Source organism: Periplaneta americana, chromosome 12 (genome assembly GCF_040183065.1).
Source record: "Periplaneta americana isolate PAMFEO1 chromosome 12, P.americana_PAMFEO1_priV1, whole genome shotgun sequence".
Lineage (NCBI taxonomy): Eukaryota > Metazoa > Arthropoda > Insecta > Blattodea > Blattidae > Periplaneta > Periplaneta americana.
The window spans coordinates 137664803-137688537 of record NC_091128.1 but is presented as its reverse complement, the minus strand read 5'-3'; the positions used below and the strand labels follow the sequence as shown (position 1 = coordinate 137688537).

General features: G+C 35.7%; 1 protein-coding gene across 1 annotated transcript in view; it reads left to right on the top strand.

Moving 5' to 3' along the window:
* The window catches only part of eff (ubiquitin-conjugating enzyme E2 eff), a 57182-nt gene that overhangs the window by 25396 nt on the left and 8051 nt on the right, over positions 1-23735 (top strand). Inside the window, exons 4-5 of the mRNA XM_069842124.1 lie at positions 6623-6700; positions 17768-17873. Coding sequence (XP_069698225.1) covers positions 6623-6700; positions 17768-17873 — 184 coding nt within the window. The remainder of the gene's footprint in view (positions 1-6622; positions 6701-17767; positions 17874-23735) is intronic.

Below are 23735 nucleotides of genomic sequence, written 5' to 3'. Positions count from 1 at the left end.
AATTCTGGGTGCTATTCATAGACATTTCACAGCATGCGCTATGAGCGTACAAAGCTAGCCCCGGCTATCGAATTGTTACTTGTACAGAATTCAAATCATATCCTATCACTAACACTGGTTTATGAATACGAAAAATGCTGATCATCCACCGAAAACCCGCGCTAAAAATGTCTATGAATACGGCCCTAAATGTCCAGTGGCAGGTTTTTCTACCAATTATGTTTTAAATTTTGAAACGATGTGTAAATTAATTTTTTTTGTTATGAACACTGCAACAATGGGTCCTAAGACATTATCCACACAGCAAATTCGAAATTCAATGACAAAAGTTAGCTTACTGCATTGCTACATGGTTTTGAAGTCACGTTTTAACTTTGTCTTCAAAAGTTGGCTTGCAACAAAGGAGAAAGTGGATAAATAGTATACATTATTAGAGTGATAAATGGCACCTGATTGTGACAATACATAGTCAATGAACCACACTTCTTGAATAATTTATGATTTAATATTTTATAATGTACTTTATTATGGACTAAACTTTGTTGGTAGATGTTGTTCTTCCTTCATGGGAACAACCTGAACCTGAAACAGATAAAGACTCCGATAAGAATAATGTTGGATTGGAAAATGATAGTGTTCATTTACGTCAGTATATTTTGCAGCGTGACGCCCAATTTGATTCTAATAACGAAAATGATGCACTGCCAGTATCTCTATCATGACCGAGACTACGACCATCACCCACCACCTCCACCAACATTTCAGCAACATCACAGCATACTTACGACGTTATGAGGCAACACATTCTACTGACTAAAAGTGTCTAATGATCTATGTACAAAGTTAGGCCCATTCTCGACACACTAAATAAGTCATTCAAAATCTATGACATTCTAGAACACCTGGACATTGATGAAACAATTTTGTGTGTGTGCGTGCGTGCGTACGCATGTGCGCGTGTGTTTTTTTTAACAGAAGTAAATATAAATCCTACTTACTAAGCATTGCTTCAAATATAAACGTTTTATATTCTTATAAGTAGTTTTTTGTATTAGCTTATTTGTATTTCCAATAACTGAATAAATGGAATAGATTTACTTCTGTTATATACGCATATAAATACGTTAGAAAGTACGTAAATACAGTAGCTTATTTGAGTTACCCATTACAAAGAAGGATGATGTCCGCTAAGAAGACGCACCCAATGGTATTTTCTAATCTGAACCCTCTGTAGACCTTGAATTTCCACCCACTCATGTTGGATTTTTAAATTGGGCCTCTGAGGAGCAAGGATATTTAACTTATTTTGTTTACTGCACACTACTTGAAAAGAAAGTTTGGAAAAAAATCAAATTAAAAGTTCTGTTTACGAAAATATCTCGACTGTCTTATTAAAAGGAAGAGAAAGAAATAAAAAGACACTTGGGCACTACCCACTTGATTTTAACACACAATAAAAATTATATTGGCTCAATTATATAATCACTAAATCTCCGGTTTAAAAAACTAATTTTTATGTGTTATAATGTAGAGTTTTATATTGATTCTGCATTATATTTTAAATACAGTATAATTTATTGTTCTGTTCATTGTGTGAACGTTATCTATACGTTGATATGATAAATGTTCCTACTGCAAGGCTACTTTAGTAGTGTTATAGTATTTAACTTTGACTATGAGTTTAATTTTTTTTAATGAACAAGTTCTATAAAATTTAAGAGCTGTAATTTGAGTTTATTTACTTCAATCCGGAATTTGTTTCATTACTTGAGTACAGAGTGACGTGTCATTAGTTTGGCATGTTCGTGACTAGAAAATGCTGGGGAATGTTTACTTAACTTGCTTTGATTCTGTGAAAGTCTGATATTCTTTTAGGGAGACTGGTGAAACATATCACGAAGGTATCGTTTCCGAAAGTGTATAGAGTACATGGTGTGAGATTTATATGCATACATCATATTATGGTTGTTATGAATTAAATGACTGAGACATGTGTTTCAACATTATATGGAAACTTAGTAGATTCGAATCCCGCAAGTGATGAATGTTTATTTAGGTGGTGATCTGCTGATCTCATGGCACTGGAAGTTCCATGTAATTACTCAAATGCAGGATACATTACTAGTAGATTTAAATACCCTGGATATGATGCCATAAATCTTTTAATATTTTCAACTACATAAGATGCTAAGTTGGTAAATATGGAGAGTATGAACCACATGTTCTTTATTGAATGTTGAAAATTGAAATTTATTCCCCCGTTGAAGTGTGGAATTGCTGAATTACATTGTAGAACATAATAAATGTCAAATATAGTTCATATGTGCAAATATAACAACAAAATGGGGGAAATACTTTCCAAAACGCATATTTGCCATGTTCTACTGTGCATTTGTGTTAGGTGCGGACTTTGGTGTTACAATTCCGAAGAACACATTGCCATTCAAAATAATTACCGTCATTCCCCCCCCCCCCCGTGGCATGTAAAAGAACTCTGCGGGACAAAATTCCGGCACATCCGGCGACACTGATATAACCTGTGCAGTTGCGAGCGTCGTTAAATAAAACATAACACTAACCGTCATTTCCCGTAACTATGGTTCTGGAATGCAACTATAGTCCACGATACAACCATTCAAATTTTGTACTGCATAACGTAGTACCTCGTTTATCTTTATTTTTGCTGTACAGTAGTTTGAAGTCAAGTCACTGCAGCTATCTACGAACAGTCTATATTTCTTCTGGAATGTTCTTTGAATGGTTGTATCATGGACCATAGTTGTGTTCCAGGACCATAGTTATGGGAAATGACGGTACTTAAAATTACATCCTTCTAAAATTCTACAACTCCACATAAAGGACTGAGAACCAATCTGAGAGTCCCTGGCAAGTTGGACATTTTCTTATTACCATTCTTGTTTTCTTATGTGGTTGATTCAGTCGTGAAAATGCGGTCTTTTAAATATTACCACAAGAAGAAACTCAACAAAGTTAAGAAATCACATTGTACAGATATTACGATGATAAAAGAAATATGAGAATAAGAAGAACCGACAAAAACATATGAACTTTAAAAAGATACAGCGAAAGAAAAGAACGAGAAGAAAAAAGGCAGAAGTGTACTAGATCCACTAAACTCAATTACTATTATTCTAGCACTGTAGCACATTATCCACTGGGGTATCAAACTTCTTGGAGCTTCGGTAGGGTTGCCATACGTCCCAAAAAACTCGGGTTTGTCCGAATATTGTTTGCCGAGAAAAGTGTCCTGCCAGAAATCTATAAAAATCCTGATTTTATTGTATTTACTGTGAATAGTCGAGACAAGCACTATAGTAAAGTTGAAAGTGTTGTAAATAATTTGTCAGACTGTGAAGTAAACTCTTTCAAGAAAGGGATCACAACATTTTATAATGTATGTTATGCATATATTAAAAGATGGAGGGCATATTTTGAAGATAATGTTTTAAGTGAATGGTTTTTGACGAGATCCCTCAGTGGGGAAACACTGAAAAGTCTGACGAATTTATTTGTAATAAAGGACATTAGATTAATGTTTCTTTATTATTTGATCAATTAGCATGTCTGTAACAATATGTGCAGAAAGAATTACATGGAGAGGAAGTTGGTGGTTACAAAACTAATCAAGTTGATGCAAAGTAGGTGTCGTTTTTTTCAGTCATGCAAATATCCCGAGCAGTTTTCAGAACTACTGAAATCAGCTGAGTTCTATTTATATTAGCATTCCTAGTCATAATGCTAATATAAAGAGATTTTCTTTAATGAATACTCGATGGCCTGGTGAGCGTTAATAGATTAAAAGTGTCATCGATTAAAGTCATCTTAATATTACACATAACTTGAAAAACTTCTGTTGTAGCGAATTTTATGACTATACAGTAGAGCATCGATTATCTGATATATCCGAAATATCGGGTAACCGAAAGCGTTCCAGTCGGCAAATTTGAATTTGCGCGCGCCATGTAGAAGTTTCACGAGTCTCAGCTCTGAAGCAAAAAAAAAAGTTTGGACGTCTTTTCCTAAACTGTAGGCCTACTTTAATGGCTGTTTTGAACTTGTCAAACTAGGCTAGTCAGTTTTGTGTGTTGTTTGTAAGATGTGTGATACAAAATATATACTTTATGTACAGTTTTGTGTTTAATATCAGCGTTTCTTTGTTTCATACTGCTCCTATAACACTGGTACAATTTGTTTTCGTAAATGATCCGTTATTCGAAAAATCAGTTATCCGAACAGTCCCCGTCCCCAGTTGTTTGGGATAATAATCGATGCTCTACTGTATTATAAAAAATAAGAGCCTGCTGGAATGTATAACGAAGTCAGAAAAAATGTGGCTAGTATTAATAATATAAAAAATAAACTCGTTTCTTTATATTTGTACGTATGCTATTACTTATTATTATTATTTATTCCTCCAAACTGTATCCAACAGCAATCCCGAAAATTTGTCCTGATTCCACTTGTATATATGACAACCCTAAACTTTGGCCCCTTACGTAACGATTTACAAGATGTAGAAGAAAATTAAGAAACTAAAATCTCGAAAATTAACACCCATTCAACAGGATTTTATGATGGATATTGTTTTTCAATATATTTAACTGACCTTATGAAATGTCAACAACCTTTGTCCACAACACTGTGGACTCCCCTTGCACAGGGACATCACTTTATTTTTACTTGCATTTTTATTGTACCTGCGTTTCTGAATGTACTTGACTCGCACCCCTTTCACTAATATTCTTGCTCCCGTCAACCACACAAACTTACGGCCGCTGTTTCATTCGAAGTCTGCTAGCAGTGAAGTAAACAGATCAGAGTATAGTGTGTTTCAGAAATATGGTTGCGTTTTCTATAGAAGGAAGACTCTATGTTGTTGAAGCTTATTTCCAGGGGCAGGTATTTATGGAGATTAGTTTTATCATTTGTGTTTTTTTTTAATATTGGTGTCGGCGGAGATTGTTGGAGATTGATTTCTACTCTTGTTGGATATTAATGGAAATTTTGGAAAATACAATTATTTTGAAATTGGAATATTAACTCAATATAAATATTACTTTCCAAATAATTAACATTAAAGGTTCAATGGATTCTGGTAAAGGTGCGGTATGGCCAGTAGACAATATTTGTTGAATTGAGACTGTATTTAACACACATTCATTAAAAACGAAAAAAAAAAAAAAAAAAAAAGCTTGCAGCCCTCAAATAATACTTTCAAATTATTAGTGAAATGTTGAATTCTCCATCTTTTGAGTTCACTAATGTAATCAGAACACCTGGAATACCATGTACTGTAGCCTATTTGAATGTGCAACTAATTCAAATGAAAAAAAATGTCCGAAAAAAGAACTCAGAATATGAAATTCGCCATAAAACGACACAATAATAATTCACGAATGTGTTCATATTTCGCTATTAGAACTCGATTTCGCGATTTGTCGTTATTGTTTTATCCGCGTATTATTAATCAGAATCACTTAATTCGTAAAGATTAGTAAAAATCTATTGTATATCTAGCCTATTAGGCCTATTTCGTGATTTTCGCGATCTCCGTAAAACCCCCCCCCCCCCGCTTATTTCGCAGAGGTACTGTGTGTAGCATGACTGAATAACTTTATCTGTGTGGACTGAGCAGAAGTGAAAATTAGAGTTACCGAAAGTACGGTAATATGCTGAATAAATTAGCCGTTTATAATGAAGAAAACCGCCTGAGGAGTTGAGTTTGTGGAAAAAAATGTTACTACTCTACTGTATTTTGATAAAATACCGTAAAAGTAATGATCAAACTGAAAATCGTAATATCATATTTCTCTGTAACATAAATGGATACACTTCTTTTCTCTCCTCCTATAGCAGTAAAATGATTTGTTTACATATTGTACTAGTAACACCAAACTCCTGTAATGGAACGGGGTAACAGTGTTTCAGAGTATAGCCAGGTTAATGTTAAAAAGTTGGTCAAAATAAAGTGATGTCCCTGTACAATGTAAAATACGCACATTTATACAGAAGCCTCTTTCCATATTGGCATTTTTTCTGGTAGCGAGTGTCAAAATTTACACTTCTAAATCACTTATTATACCAGATTGTAGCGTATTTTGTCGGTAATTACAATATAAATTCTTGAAGGAAATCGCACAGTTTTCAATTAAATTATCTTATAACGGTCACTATTTTGAACTAATCCATAGTTTGTTTCGAAATAATAATCATTAATCACTAAAACTTAACGGATATTATGAATCCCATTTGCCTATTACAAGTAGCTTTCCATTAAAAAATTTCAATAGCTTTTCTAAATCACTCATAATATTTAATTTTTCGATTTTTTGTTTAAAGAACAGAACGACTACTGTTGTAAAGACAGTGATTTATTTTGTGTTGAAAAATGTATCCTACGAGTTGCAGTCATATTATAATGTTACTTACGTGTATTGATTAAAGAAAATGTGGTCTTGCAGACTGGAAAAGTACATACTCTGGCAAATTACTTGTGAAAATCTTTACTTGGTAAAAAGTACGAACTATAATTGAGTCAATGTATTGCATTTTATTAATATTCTATAACATCGCATATCACATTCTTTTGTATTTTTTACAGCCTGACAGTCCGTACCAAGGAGGGGTATTCTTTTTAACAATTCACTTTCCCACAGATTATCCCTTCAAACCTCCAAAGGTAAGAAAACGTTTGATAGTGCATATGCATGTGGTGGTTGTAACTTATGCCTTGTAGTAATTGAAAAGTAAGAAATGAGGAAATTTTTTGTTTATATTAAATGACAGTGTGTATCTGTAACTCAGTTTGTAGATTTGCATGATAATTCCTTTGAGCACCATGACATTATTATGTCCTACCATATAATTTCTTTTACTTGCGGTTTTAGGTGCCTTGACACGTTATTCTCTACAGAAATCAAAGTAAATGTGATTGTTATACCATTAAGGGAACTGGATGTTTTAGTATACCCAACTCTTAAAGCTAAACAATTTAAGATATAAGCTCAAACGTTTACAGGTTGTTGCGCAATGATTTCTCTGCCCATTAAAACATATAAGTTGGTTTTACTTTTATGATGCTTTCCTCCTGTTTTCTTCTTCTTCTTCTTCTTCTTCTTCTTCTTCTTCTTCATAATTTTACATTCAATGCAAAGGGCATCACTATGGCTATATGTGGTAAAATAAAATCAAGTTTCTATCTGGAATAGCTTTCATGCTGAGTGTACTCAAAGTTTGAAAAATGCCGAAAGGAGGAAAAATAGGGATGTAACGATGTGTGACTTGCATACAGTTACAAAACTATTAAGGGACACTTGCTGGGAGAGTTGAATGCTGATATTTTTTAACATTAAATTTAAAGTCATTGCACACAAATAATTTTTTTAAGCTGCTGAATCGTATCTGGTCTCCTTAAACATGTTCACACTGTCATGTACATCATATTGAAATATTTGTTTGTATGCAAGACAGTTTAGAAGTTTGTGATGTGAATATTGTATTCATTTTTTTTAAGTTAGAGATCAAATAAACGTATCTTAAGGAAAACTCTCATAACTTCATATGTATAATTACGATTTTCATAATCACCCAGACATCATATGATTTAAAATATTTGTCTGTATATAAGACAGTTTAGAAGTTTGTGTTTGTGACATAAATATTGTTATTTAGTCAAGTGTCCAAAGACAGGTTTGAATTCCATAAGTGACACCAGTAAGGCATCACTTATGGGCCAACCAAGCCAGGAGATAATGAGATAGTTTGGCCAGTTCCTTCCCCCGCCATTGCATACATCGCTGACTAATAACATATTAGACCAATCAGATTTAAGATGTATAGAAACAATAGAATTGTTCTTCCTCTAACACATATGTATTAGAGTTCTGGATGAGCTCGGATCAAGTTCATGGTCCAGGCCCGGCCTGGGTTGAAATTTACTTATGCTTGTCGAATTTGAGTTGTGCTGGGGCCTTAAAGAAACGCTACTCATTTCTTCCCGTAAATTATATACTGATTAAATAAATAATACGTAGGTTTTAATGCATGCATTAGATGTCCACCCGACATAATTATCAGCCAGAATCTCAGTGAAAGGTAATATAAATATTGTATTCACTTTTTTTTAAAGACTATATATATATATATATATATATATATATATATATATATATATATATGTCACGAGCTAGTATTATTTTTTAATAGTAGATGTGGTACACAGAAGAAATTTGATTCAGAATTATATCTAAACTAATCTCAATTTTTTTTTCTCTCTCTCTGAGGAAATGTACAGTTTTGGCATGTCTGTTAACAAAAAAAGCAATTTTGGACATGCTGTTCATCCATTTGTCTGTGTATAGTGATTTCTCCGATTGTTATTCACGTTCAGTATCTATTAACTTAATTTATTTAGGAATGATGTGTATCAAATGTAACAGTAACTAATGTAAAATGTAGCTAATAATAATATAGTCAAATAGGCTCTAAAATATCATTTCATTCAGTGTTCTGCCCAAGAGCAGGTCTTTCACTGCAAACCTAGCGTTCTCAAATCTTTTCTATTCCTGCCTTCCTCTATGGCTCCTCATATGATCCATATATCTTAATGTCGTCCATCATCTGATATCTTCTTCTGCCCCGAACTCTTCTCCCGCTCACCATTCCTTCCATTCTACATCCTTCAGCAGGCAGTTTCTTCTCAGCCAGTGACCCAACCAATTCCCTTTCCTCTTCCTGATCAGTTTCACTCATCCACTCTTTCCAACACAGCTTAATTTCTTATTCTGTCTGTCCACTTTACACGTTCCATTCTTTTTCATGTCGACTTTTCAAAATATGCTTCTATTCGTTTCTCTTCACTTCATCGTAATGTCCATGTTTCTGCACCATACAATGCCACACTCCATACAAAGCACTTCACTAGTTACTTCCTTAGTTCTTTCTCCAGAGGTTCGCAGAAGATGCTCCTTTTTCTATTAAAAGCTTCCTTTGCCATTGCTATTCTCCTTTTGACTTCTTGACAGCAGCTCATGTTACTGCTTATATTACACCCCAAGTATTTGAAGCATGGGCGAATCCAGAAATGCATATATAGTGTTAGTTGGGAGACCGGAGGGAAAAAGACCTTTAGGGAGGCCAAGACGTAGATGGGAGGATACTATTAAAATGGATTTGAGGGAGGTGGGGTATGATGATAGAGACTGGATTAATCTTGCACAGGATAGGAACCGATGGCGGGCTTATGTGAGGGCGGCAATAAACCTTCGGGTTCCTTAAAAGCCATTTGTAAGTATTTGAAGCTTTCCACTCATTGTATATACAGTATACTGTTAAAATTGGAAATAATGATCTTTTTTAAATATTTTTATCCAATGGCTGGTATTTGATATTGCGTCATTCATCCAATCGATCCTCTATAGGAGTAACTGTAGATTTTTTTGCGTTGCCCTCTGTGCACCATGAAGGCGATGTACCTAACACCGCATGACGATAAATGGAGCCATGGTACAATGCCGATAGTGGATCGGGAGTACCCCGCGAAAACCAAGCACAGTAAAATTCCATTAGAATCCGTCGGGATTCGAATAATTTAACATAATTAATATGGCAAGACATTTGTTTTCATAATTTTGTTCGCAATATAACACTAGATATAGCTATTCTTTCGAATCATAACCCTTGTGTTACGTACATAGGTCACTACAAAACGTTTTAGATATGAACGTACATGTCAGAGCAATTTATTATAACAACAGAACAATCCGCCATTTTGATTCTCGCAGTCAAGGCGACATAACAATTTTAACATAAGATCGTGTACAAGGACAAGATTACGTATGCACGTTTCAGGTTGGGAGGCAATAAGCTTTCACTATAGTTGCCCGTGAAATAAATAAATACATGGTAAAGTAAATCCATGTGAATGAATTAAAGTTTGAAGGAATATTAAAAATATAAAATAGTAAATCCCATGTGCATTAATTTAAGTGAAAATTAATGAAGTAATTAATTTAAAAATATGTTTCTATGAATGAACTTATTGTTAGAATCCCCTGATGACTACAGAATGCGGATATTGAAATCGCATTTAATTTCTTGGAATATTTCACCGTAAAATACGTTGAATCATACGTACATTATAAAGGTAATTTATTGTTGGCGTCTAATCCTTGTCTCGAATTTATGAGCCACTTATTTATATTTATTCTTTCTTTGTCAGCAGGAAAATGGTAAAATTTGTAGACTTAGTGCCTATTACTGTACAATTTGAAGCCGCAGAACCAACCATTGCATAAAATTAATAATATAGTTTAAAGTTTAAAACTAAACTAAAATTCATCTACATGATTGTCAGATTGTCCACACCTGTGGAGTAACGGTCAGCGCGTCTGGCCGCGAAACCAGGTGGCCCGAGTTCGATTCCCGGTCGGGGCAAGTTACCTGGTTGAGGTTTTTTTTTCCGGGATTTTCCCTCAACCCAATATGAGCAAATACTGGGTAACTTTCGGTGTTGGACCCCGGACTCATTTCACCGGCATTATCACCTTCATCTCATTCACCGAAGATGTTGATAAAGCGTCGTAAAATAACCTACTTTAAAAAAAAAGATTGTCAGATCTTTCACTTTCCGTATATTGGTGTTTCCGCCACGCAGACGTCACGTCATTAGCTTGGGATTCAACATGACGGATTGGCCTGCTCGGGTTGCGACGTCACAGGAATTTACAATCCAATAACCTTGAAATTCATAATTTATATTCCGAAACATGCAAAACAAAAAATCTACAACTTCATTTTGCTTTTCATTATTGAAGACTGTCGATCTAAATTTCTTAGCCTTTAAACCTAGTTATGTTACCTACAACATGCTTTTTACAAATTAAACATTAAATAGTTTCCCATTTTGGATAATTCCTGTATGTGGCAGTGCATAATTTCTCGACTTCACCCCAGGCATCGTGATTAGGTTGACTAATTTCCATCAATGAATGTTTCTTTTTCTTTTCATTTTTGACAGTGTAAGCTGACCATCCGTCTCGCATTTAATGTGACAGTATTTTTTTTATCTGGTTTCCATCGAAAAGAAACACCTGTTCGTTCTCTGTTCTCGTTCACGTCCCGATAAGTTGTCCGTAATTACTCTGGTATTATGAAATAGCATGAAATGCAAGTATTGAAGGAGACTTTAGCTTAGAGAATTTATTGACTGTATTAATTTCAATCTAGCTGATTGCGCAAAACAAACACGTGTTCAAATTGCATGCAAAACACTGTGACGGTACTTCAGTTTGCTTTGACGGTGACAGTTCTTGCCTACTTTCGTTGTCTGTATCGGGTGCATTCCTTCGAGAACGCAAGTTTCGAAGTTTGGATCTTTGTCCATTCATAGAATCGGCATTAATTTCTTGAATGTGCACTTAAAATTGAATCACAAAATATTGCATTGAGTGAAGTGCTAGTTACGTTAGTATTGAAAATATGGAATTAAAATTGCTGGAAAATAAATATGAGAGTGCAAGAAATGTATTGAAAACTTCAAAGGAGAAAATTTTTGTGACATGTTTAAAAGAATCAGGTCTTTATGCATTGAATGATCTATAGACTACACCAGGGGCGTACGCAAAGAGGAGGTTGCCCTCTCATTGAACTTTTTTCTAACGACATATTTAGATTTGAGCGTTTTTTTTTTAAATCCATAATCGTTTTTTCTACTGTAATTTTTCACTGTTAGAGTAATAAAATCTACATCGACATAAGACATTGTCCTCCCACCCCACCTTCAGTATAATCCCACTACTTGGTACTGCGGCACGTTAGAATTATAATACTTACTGAGGTTCATTGCCGCCCTCACATAAGCCCGCCATCGGTCCCTATCCTGAACAAGATTAATCCAGTCTCTATCATCATATCCCACCTCCCTCAAATCCATTTTAATATTATCTTCCCACGTACGTCTCGGCCTCCCCAAAGGTCTTTTTCCCTCCGGCCTCCCAACTAAAACTCTATATGCATTTCTGGATTCGCCCATACGTGCTACATGCCCTGCCCATCTCAAACGTCTGGATTTAATGTTCCTAATTATGTCAGGTGAAGAATACAATGCGTGCAGTTCTGTGTTTAACTTTCTCCATTCTCCTGTAACTTCGTCCCTCTTAGCCCCAAATATTTTCCTAAGCACCTTATTCTCAAACACCCTTAACCTATGTTCCTCTCTCAAAGTGAGAGTTCAAGTTTCACAACCATAAAGAATAACCGGTAATATAACTGTTTTATAAATTATAATTATAATGCTATCTTTATTATAGAGAGACCTACCGCCTAGTACCGACCTTGTAATAAAATGAAGCATATTGAAAAGGTTGTTTTGAAGTTCTGCTGTGCAGATGTTAAATGTTGTGCGTTGTCGATTTTAAACTCATTTTAAGAGCGGTTTTCATCCGCTCGTTAGTTTGAATTCTGACTTTATTGTGAAACATTCGTTTAACGTTTTGTACATTTGAAAGTTCATATTTTAAATATAAAGTATTATAATACTAATAAATGTACGATAACATAACACAAAATGTAGAATACCGATAATGTAAATTGTAAACAGTTTTAATAATGACCCTCCTCCCCCCTGGACGCCAATAGACTACACAGCCACGTCCGTTTATCGTGACGGTTAACATCATAATATGATTTAAATTTAAATGATTTTAGGCATTACAATAAGTTATATTGCCGGTATGTGTTTTATACAACGTAAATAGTACTGTTACACCTTAAAGCGTTCTATATTTTTGTATTGAAATGGTCATCGTAGCAGGGTGCGAATTGACGGGGGGAATGCCAGGAATCCTCTCCTCTCGAGAATCTGGTGTCTCCCGTTGAAAACGTATTACTTTGTCCCTGCCAGGGACAGCATTTGTCCTCTTGAGATGCCTAATGTACAGTGTCCGTATTTTATATTATTATTGCAACACATGGCGAATCTTTCGTCGTTTAATGCAATACATTGCTAATTATTACGTACAGTATTTTGATCAACAATTAACATTTTAATGTTCCTCCCTGGAGAAAATGTTCAATTCGCACCTTGCTTCTAGTAGAGAGAAGTATACAGGCTGGAACGGAATTCTACATGTTAAATATAATAACTTTTATTACATTTTTCCTTCGATGAAGCACCATTAAGCAGAAAAAAAATTCTTTGCCCAATGTTTGTAGCACTCTATTACGGTAACGGCCTGAGAAAAATGGCTGATTGCTATACAAGCAGATAGGTAGAACTAATCTGAATAGTTAGTGTCTTGAGTTTTTTTTTTTTTTTTTTTTTTTTGCAAATGAAAACGTTTAGCCGTGGATTTAAATGGAATAATTGCGAAAATCGTTGAAATAAACCTTGCAACGCAGCGCAGTGTCGCATACCTGTGACAGTACTGCAGAGAGGAACGTGTGCTTGAAGCTGCTCACGAAGTTGCTCAAAATGAAGTACTGAGAAGAGTCAGCGAGAGTTTTCTACAACGTTGTCGATTATGTGTGTCTTCCAGTGGAGGACATTTTGAGCTTCTCTTGTAATTGCGTGTAATGTTTTCGAGAAAGGTTTTTTTTTTTTTGTTTTCATTTGTTTTTCCTCTTCTCATTGGCCTAGGTATAGAACATTAACTTTGATTTCACGTTTTGTTTTCAATTTGGAAATCATTTAAACAGGAAACATTTACGTTAATTTAACTGTTTTCAATCTAAAATTACATGTAAATAATACCATGTGATATAATGATTTATTTTCAGGGGTGTTAATTTAATGTAAGACAAATCATGTCGGTAAAAATTATTACAATTTATTTATGATATCACAGGATGTGTATTTCTGTTTAAAATTGCGATCACTAAGCCACAAATGCATTGTTCTTGCTGAGTATTGTGCTTTTGGGGGGTTCAAATGGTTAGAATGTATAAATAAACAATTTTATGTCTCCTGAAAATTTTGGAAAAATGACACATTGGTATTAGATATAGGCCATTGAAATTTACCTCTTTCCTACCCTAAGGACAGAGGGAGACGAATGCTAGGAGTTGTTTTTGTTTACATCGTCTCGAAGTACTCACTCTGCCCTGTCACAGTGGAGGCAGGACATACTAGAGTTATTGCAGTAGCCGTGATGTCAAATGTTTTATAGAAATATAACGATTTCCTCTAAAACGGTGAATGTTAAGAAAAAAAAAAACTTATTTAGGTTTTTCAGATGTCTCCTCAATATCTGTTATCTGTTTCATTTTGGTGCAGTGATTACCTTTCATTCTGTATACAGGGTATCCGGGAAAGACCTGACGAAAAAGAAGTAATTATATATCTGAAACTGTTACAGTTATTACCTCAATGTTTTCACAGTTAGAAAGAGAAACTCGATAAGTTTTGTTACCTAGCAGCATGTTACACGCATGCTCTAGGAGAAAACGAGAAGCTCGTTCTGCGCAGCGTGTATAGTCAGCCTTGCTCTCAGAGCTGGGAATGCAAGTTGTGCGTGTACCAAGTGAACAGCCCAACAATGTTTACCTCAGTAGAAAAAGCAGAATGCGTTTTATGACTGGCTGAATTTAAGTCAGTCAAGCGTGTACAACGTTTTTTCCAAACGGACAAGACCTCACAGTAACAGGTAACACATACCTGGGTATGCTGCGAAATTACGCTGTCCCACAACTACCACCATAAACCATGTTTCAACAGGACGAAGCCCCCCACTATGCTAACCCTGTGCGCGCTTTCCTCGTTGACACGTTTCCTGACCGTTGAATAGGAAGAGGCGGATCTACACCAATGCCATCACGGTCGCCGGACATGACCCCACTGGATTTCTTTCTGTGGGGTTTGTGAAGGACGTGAGTTACGTGGCCGAATCTACGAAGCAATAAGACTAGTCACACCGGAGATGCTTTCGTATGTGTGGCAGGAGATTGAGTATCGCCTAGACATAGCCCTGGTCAAAAATGGTGCTCATATAGAGGTACATTAAAACTTATTGTGTTTCTCTTTGAAAGTGTGAAAACTTCACGATAATAAATGAAATAGTTTCAGAGATATAGTTGTCTATTTTTCGTCAGTTCTTTCCCGGACACCCTTTATAAGGTTACTACAGAGCTGTTATTATCATCATCAAAGGTCCCAGAAAAGAGCGGCCAGCCGGCCTCGCCCTGCGTGGTTTCCGCCGAGCGCATAACCATTTCTCCGGCGCTTCTTCAATATAATAACAGTACTAAAAATAAATGTTCAATAATTTAGACTTAGGCCTACCATGCTCTCAGTTGTTGCTGAAAATGGCCCACATTTGCCGCCACACACAACACATCTTCTGTTGAACGAATGAACACTCTGAAGTTCCACATCATTGATAGCTTGGATTTCTTCTCGTATATAGTCTTTCAGTTCATCTATAGAATGAGGATTTTTTTCTATAAACCCTATCTTTTAGTGTTCCCTATCAATAAAAGTCACATACGCCCCAATTCCTTCATTGACACGGCAGCTGTATGAGCAGTGGCGGAGTCTTGTTGGGAATAAACTGACAACCGTTCCGCGTAAGAACACTACGTTTTCTGCTTGATTTTCGATTCTTCACTAAGCCTGTTTCTTTAGATCTTTTAGCGAGTCGCCTAATTGTTTTGGCAGAAGGCACAGGTCTGTTTGGAAACTTTATTCGAAATTTCATTTATCAATCAAACATTTTTGATAGGAAATGAAATACCCATAGTAAAATTTTTGATATTCATCTGGTTTTCGCACACGACCTTCTGCCTTTTATGTGCGTATTGTACATATGCACACGTTCACACAATGATAATTTGTTGCTAGGCATCACCTAAATACACAACAATCACTAAACTTTATACACTAACGTCGTACACTTGAAGAATTGACAGTTTCATTACTGTGCTCCAACCACGAGAAAGTCTCCGCCGGATGAGACGAAGGGGGATAATGCTGTGAATGAATGTTGATGTCATAAGGTGACACACTTGGGTACTCTTATCTCTATTGGCTAGCTCTCGCAGCACAAACCATAACATTGATACAGACATATTGATACTACCCTAGTTACAAAATTAGATCACAGTTAATCTCCTGGTCCTTTAATCTCTTCATACAGGAAATAACATATGCAGGCGAGCGCATGGTTTTAAACTGGCGTTATAACGGTAGTATTATTTATCTACTTCGTTCCAATAGATGAGGCAATAGTAAGCACATACCTTTCACGGTTGATCTCCTGGTTGGAGAACAGTACACTACTTCTAAGCACACAGAATGCCATATGACTACTGGAGGTCGATTGCGCGGGAGAAACGGATACGCGCGCGCCGGAAACCACGCAGGGCGTGGCCAACCTGCCGGCCGCTGATTTCTGGGACCTTTGGTAATAATAGCTCTGTATATTCTGGAATCCCAAAATGCGGACACCTCCCATACGGCACCAACTACTGTGCTCCAACCATGAGAAAGTCTCTGCCGGATGAGACGAAGGAGGGTAATGCTGTGAATGAATGTTGATGTCATAAGATGTCATAAGGTCACACACATGGATACTCGTATCTCTATTGGCTCGCTGTCACAGCACAAACAGTAACATTGATACACACATGTTTATACTACCCTAGTTACAAAATTAGATCACAATCTCCTGGTCGTTTAATCTCTCCATACAGGAAATAACAAATGCAGGAGAGCGAATGGTTTTTAAACAGACGTTATAACGATAATATTATATATCTACTTGGCTCCAATAGATGACGCAATAGTAAGCACATTCCTTTCACGGTTGATCTCCTGGTTGGAGAACGGTAACTTGTTCTGGCTGCTGAATGAAAGAAACTATAGTTATTCAATATGCAGTATATTTATTTATTTTTTTATACATTTTAATTAAATGAATTGAAAGGCTCATAAAATAAAAAAGATAGCCAGGAGCACAATTCATAGATTTGTAACTGCTGTGGCGCGTCACGATATGGAAGGCAAGAGAGCCTTCAACAGCATATTATGTTATCTTCAAGTTCGCAGCTGGGCTTTAAAAAACTTGTCTCTTTACTCGATGAACGCGCACTCCTAAATCACTTCATACTTGATGATTTTCAACTGAAACAAAGGTCCTTTGGCAACAAGTTGTACACTGTGGTTCCAATTGCACTCCGAGACGAAAACATGAATATGTTTCTCGGAGTTTATCAATAAATATGCATTTCCTCTTCGTCATGATGAGAAATAATCTGAAACAAAAACAAGACACACAAATGAGGTTTTGTTAAACTACATTCTTATCTCGTGGGATGCTGAATTTTGATATTTAAAGTTTGTCATTTGAAACTGAGAGGGAAAGGAACTGGTCACCCCCACACCATTATGTCCTGGCTTAGTTGCCTCATGAGTGATACCTTATTATGAGGTTCAAATCTGTCTTCGGACAGTTGACTAAACAACAACTTGTAACTTATTTGATTATAGATGTTATTTTACACATGGAATGATAATTTTACACATTTTCGGTTATATCTGTAATACGAAATAATTATTTTCCTTTACAATGGTATTTACAACATACTATAGACTTTGAACTTCAGAATTGACATACTACAGTGTTAACATTACTTACTTTTTTGTCAGTACAATATGCTGACCTACATTGTGATTCGGTTATAACTAAATCTGGTAATATAATACATGTCAATGTAGTAAATCATTAATGAAGAGGTACTTGTTTTTTTCCAGGTTGCATTCACAACCAGAATTTATCACCCAAACATAAATAGTAATGGTAGCATTTGCTTGGATATTTTGAGATCGCAATGGTCTCCAGCTCTTACAATTTCTAAAGGTGAGTATCTCGATATTAATTTTATAAAAAAAATAACTATCGCAGTAGCATTGAATTAACGTATGGCTTGCATATCTTACCTGAATGTTTGGCAAAACTGTAAGAGCATGTTCTAATTACGTAAATAAATGTGTTTGAACATGTCTTTGTGTCGTAAGTTTTACTCATTTTTGTCATCAGAGAAAGTGCTTATAAATGGCTGACTAGAGAAACCTTACATGTTTTAGGCCCAATTGTATAAAACTCCCTGACTAAAGATCAACTTTGATCGAAGATCGAAAAGTGAACCGAGTTCAGACACGTCTTCTATTGTATAAAACGTTTCTTGGATCAAATTATCTTGATTCAAATGCAATCTAAGTTCACGTGAAAAGGATTTGGCAGCATCGCATAAACAGGTGAAATACGTGATGCGTGGACCATGTTATACAGGTTTGTTCAGTGTTGCCAATCTAGCGACTTTAACTCTTTTTCAACAATAATTTCTTTTAACTTTTATATTGCTTAAATAGGGATTTAGTGACCTTTTTAGCACCCCATAGTGACAAAATTTAATCTTTGTTGGTAATGAGAAATCTAGCGACTTTACAACTACTTTTTGGCGACTTTCCGTATTACACTCTGTTGGAGACACTGGTTTTTTTTTTTGTGCAATGTAAATAAAGGTTGACTGTTCTCCAAGTTGTTATCATGTTATGGTGTTTGATACTGCTAAACATAATAAAGTTTTATAAAACGACCATTTTCGTTTAGTAATACAGTTAATTGAACATTTATGAATGTATCTGTCATATCCATTAATAATTAATGGTTGTTATAAACATAATATAATTATAGGTTACTGTATGTTATTTGATACTGCTGAACACGATAGAGTCTTATAAAATATAAGAATGTTTGTGTATTAAGGCAAGAAATTGAAAAAAAAAAAAAAAAAAAAAACATATATAAATGTACCTAACATATCTATTAATTTTAATAATAATGGATATTTTATTTGCACAATCTGTCACTCGTATATTTCAAACAGAAAAGAAAAAACTGAACTTGGATCATCTAACTTAATCCGAGAAATTTCTTCAGTCAAAGTTGACTTTAGTTTGAGACAAATTAATCTCAGATTAGACTTTATACAACACAAAATTCCAAGTTCAGCTGTAACAAGGATCAATTTAACCTCTGATCTAAGATTAAATAGTTTATACAATCGGGCCTTAATGTTTTATAAACTAAACACGGGTCTGGATTTTTTAAATTATTTGAAATTGTGTGGCAACTGTCCACGGTGTAGTCACACAAGAGAACTCGTAGATTGGCAGTTGTTAAATAAACAAGATCTTATATAACGTTTCTCGAATACCCCGCGTCCTCGAATAAGTCACGCACCCCACTTTTGAAAGGCAAAAAGAAAATAAAAACCACACAAATTACAAAAATAAAACTTTCAACAAATGCATTCAAGACAAATAAAAAACAAACCAATCCAGTTCAGTTAACAATAAATAAATAAATTTTATTCTGGAACAGGACGCATTTCAAGCCTATCCTTTGCGCACACTCTGCGCTCATATCAGTTGTTCTTATTTAATCGACAGTTTACATGTTATCCTGCATGTTCCTCCGCATCGTCGATATTTTTAAGTTGTTTGATGCAAGTAAAGGATTGCATTTTCCTACTTTAGTAGTACCCATTTTGAGAACTGAAGATATAAGACGCACAAACTATGCACTTACGACACTTGAATTTAATTCTGACACATGTACTGCTAATCCAAACGCCGTTTAACAATGTTAAAAATTGAAATACCCGCACAGGAAGATAATGGCATTCGTTACCACCTTAGGGAGGAAAATCGGGCAATGATCCCAACTGCATTCTGAATAAACCGCGCACCCATATTTTTTACTTGAGAAAAAAGTGCGCGCGATATTGGAAAAAATACAGTATTTTATAAAAATGAAGAGAATCTACACACCAGAAATTTATTCTTCAAAGTAGTCCGTCAGCTTGGTTACGTTTTTTAATTGATTCCTATCTTAAAAGGAGCAAAACTGCCATCATTTTATGGTGGATATGTTGTAATAATGCTGTAACTTAGGTTCCAAAACGTAGCTTTTTAGAATGACTGTTTTAAACACTTGCTGCAGAGATGATTAATTACGGAGGAAAAGGACAATTTCGTTGCAGACATGTATGTGTATGTTACTGGTTGTTTACAATAGTCGTGCATTACAGGTGCCATGTTCAGTTCAAGTTAGTATTGTGAAGTTTGATATTCTCCGATGTTCGCTCTGTAGGAGGAGGCATGTCATGTTTGTATCACCTTGTTATAAAAGTATTCGCTGTACTTCACTCCTAACGCTTTATGTTTTAACCGCTTAAGGATTTTAGCACAGATCTTGGGATTAGTTTTTTCTCATGTTCGAACATTGTAAGACTCCAGTTTACAACAACCTTCACTTTTAGGCCCGATGCAGACTAGCGTCATAAAGATGCGCGTCCAATTATTTGGTTAACGCTGCGTCCCTGTGTCTACCCGTCCACACGTAGCATCATAATGACACATTATTCTACGGCGATTTCGCTGTCCATACGGCCCGATGCAGTCTAGCGTCATAAAGACGCGCGTCCAGTGTATACTGAACAACAGTCAACAATGAAGTGCCAGAATACAGCAGCCAGCGGTGACGCCGCGTTCTGGCAGAACACGCAACTAGATAATTAACGCTGCGTCACCGCCGTCTGTCTTTACCTGACGCTGCGTTCTGGAAACCACGTGTGTATTGGTCAGTTAGAACAATGTACTTCTAAACCGCGCATCAATAGGATAGGACGCTGCATCACAGCGTCCTTTTAACTCTAGTCTGCATCTGATGGCTTCACGTAAAATTGAAAGAGGTTCGATCGCAAGCAGAGTAATAGAGGACAAAATCTATTTCGCCTGTCCAAGTTACATTATGTCTGTATAGGCACAGGTATTTAAGACTTGTAATCGAAACAGAAATTACATTTGAGATGATTTTATATTTACGTTTGTGATAGTCTTATGAAAATAGAATAAAATATCTTAAGGTGAGAGGTTCTCGTGTTAATTGTAGGCTACATTTTACGCTCTTGTCACTTCAATTTAGACACGACTGTACAGCAGTGAACATTTCTCTTCTTGGAATCTTCAGCAATTGTACAGGGACATCATTTTATTTTTACTTCAGTTTTTATTGTACCTGAGTTTTTGAATGTACTTCGCTCCCACCCCTTCTACTAATGAAGTTCAGCCGTCTCCACACAGATCCAAGACCGCATAGTAGCCTTACGGTCATAGTAAACAGTACGTTCCAAAAATATGTTCGCGTTTTCCAGTGACGAAAGAGCTTTCAATATTGAATCATTTTCGCACAGGTACTGTCGTCCATTTTCCTACGTCGTATCCCGGTTTCCCCCACCAGCTTTTATTCGCCAGTTAGTGGCTGGGCTGTCTTAGCTCTTTTCTGAGAACATTAATTTCTGTTAGGAATTGGACGTCTACGTAATATTATACAACTCTTTAAAATAACTTAAATAAAAGGGCCTCGTTAAGTAATTGTCACGTGATTTCCTCCCTTTCTACGACCCTTCGACATAACCACTTGCACGGACAGTAGATAGTATGTCTGAGTAATTTTATCTTTTCGGATCGGTCAGAACTGAAGATTGAATTTACAGTACGTAAGGTAATCTTTCATATAGTAGGTACAGAATTATTTCAACATGAGTTACTAGTACGAAGAACGAAACTGATAATTGGGATTAGGTACAATAGTGCAATAATATGCACATTAGACCTGAAGCCTGTATCGAAATGAACGACCACCATTTTAAAAAATGTGTTTAAATATCCATATTATGATTATTTTTCAATTTAATTCATTCTCTGTATCGTACACTAATGTGCTGTAGACAGTATAATATACACTGCATAATGAATACGTCCACATGGATAGCTCAGTTCATGAGTAAAAACACTCATTGTTAATACATTACTGTATTTTGATTAAACAAAAACCTAATGAAAATGATCAAATTCAGAATCGCGGTTTCCTAGTTTACGTAAATGGATGAACTACTTTTCTTCCCTCCTATACGTAGTAAAGTGATTTTTTTGTATATTACGCCAGTATCATCGAACTCCAGTCGTGGAAGCAGGTAGCAAACGGTGTTGATCCAAAGGTACAGCCAGGTTAATATTAAAAATGTTCGTAAAAATAAAATGATGTCCCTGTAGTTTCTCTTCATTTCGTCCTTTTTTCTCTCATGCTTTCTTCCTTTCTTACACACCTTTTATTCATGTCTTTCTCTTTTTAATTTCATTTTCTTTCAGTTTTTAATTTAATTTTTTGTTCTCTTTTCTCACCTTTCGTTCCTTCATTTCTCCATTATTTCTTTTGTGATATTCTGTTCTTTGCAAATATTTTGTATAATGCATTTAGTTGAGGAAATAGTATATTACGATACAGGATTGGGAAGAGCTTTGTACAAAATCGAGGAAAAGTTTGAAAAACGAGCAGAGCGACACATGAATTGACACTTTATAGCTCATATTGTGTTACTTATGTTCATTGATTTCTTGTTTGTTTATACAAGATGAAAAATGATTTTGAATTTGAAGTATGGTCTCTGAACCACTACTATTATGCATATAAGCCGAGGAAACTAAATTTAGGACATATAGGTGCATAGGTGTGGGTTTTATCAGACTATACAAAAAGTTTATATTTATAATATAGGCAAAAAGTTCACTGAGCGATGTACCTATTCGTTTTCCGCAGTCTGCATAAATGCTGCTAGATCAAAGAATCAGATTTACATAGACAGTACAGAAAGTTCCTATGCAGAATGGTCTAACTGTAACTTCTACTTAACAAAATATGTTGTCGTGCGGCAAGCGGTCATACACCGACAAATGGACATATCCGTGCACGCTTCCCTACCCAGACTGGTCCCATTCCACCCCTTGCCCCCTAGCTTCCTCGAGATAGGCGCTCCGCACTACTGTCATTAAGCCAATGGAACATTTCTACCTGGAACTGGTCTACGTACGAACTCTCTGTATTGTCGGACCATCGGATCTGTGCCCCTTCAGCGCTGTCGTCGTTCTTGGAAAAGTTAACGCCTGTACTCACTCCATTCCACCCGCTTTCCTCCCACCACGTTAAACAGCAGGCCGCGAACCTTGCCGAATAGGGATGTTGCCAAACTTCCGTCAAACGGTGTCAAAATAACTGGTCCTCCATGCTGCAATATTATTTCTTTCAATCAAAATACATCTTGTATTTCTACATTTTTTAAACCTAAATCCCATGTCTCGAATCACTTTCCGTAGTTTCTCTCTCCAACCTTGGAAATTATTGCTTCTCTCGCAAGCTTCAGTAATTTCTTCAATGTTGAAACTTCTTTCTGAACGGTATAAAATTCTTGTATATTTCTTCTTAAAATACATCGGTTCATATCATCTACAAGAATTAAAAGTTCCCTTGGTCTGTTCTTCTCTGGCGATTCTAGCTTTTCATCTCCTGCACAGACTCCCTCTCTCCTGATTTTCTTTATTAGGAGTTCTGACCTGTCTATATAAATTACATAAAATGTTGTATTATTAGTATTAGTTAAGTAAGTAATTTTAATACATAATCAATTGAAATAAAATAAGCCTCACCTGTGATATCAGTTGCTCTTTTCGTTGCCTGATTTATAGGAAACAGATATTGACCTGTTTGTTTCTCTTCATCGCAAAATGCCATTACGTACTTGCTTAATAATATTTCTTTCGCCACTCCGTGCTACAGTATTCATGTTGAGTTGACAACACTAGACTGCAAGTGCAAATA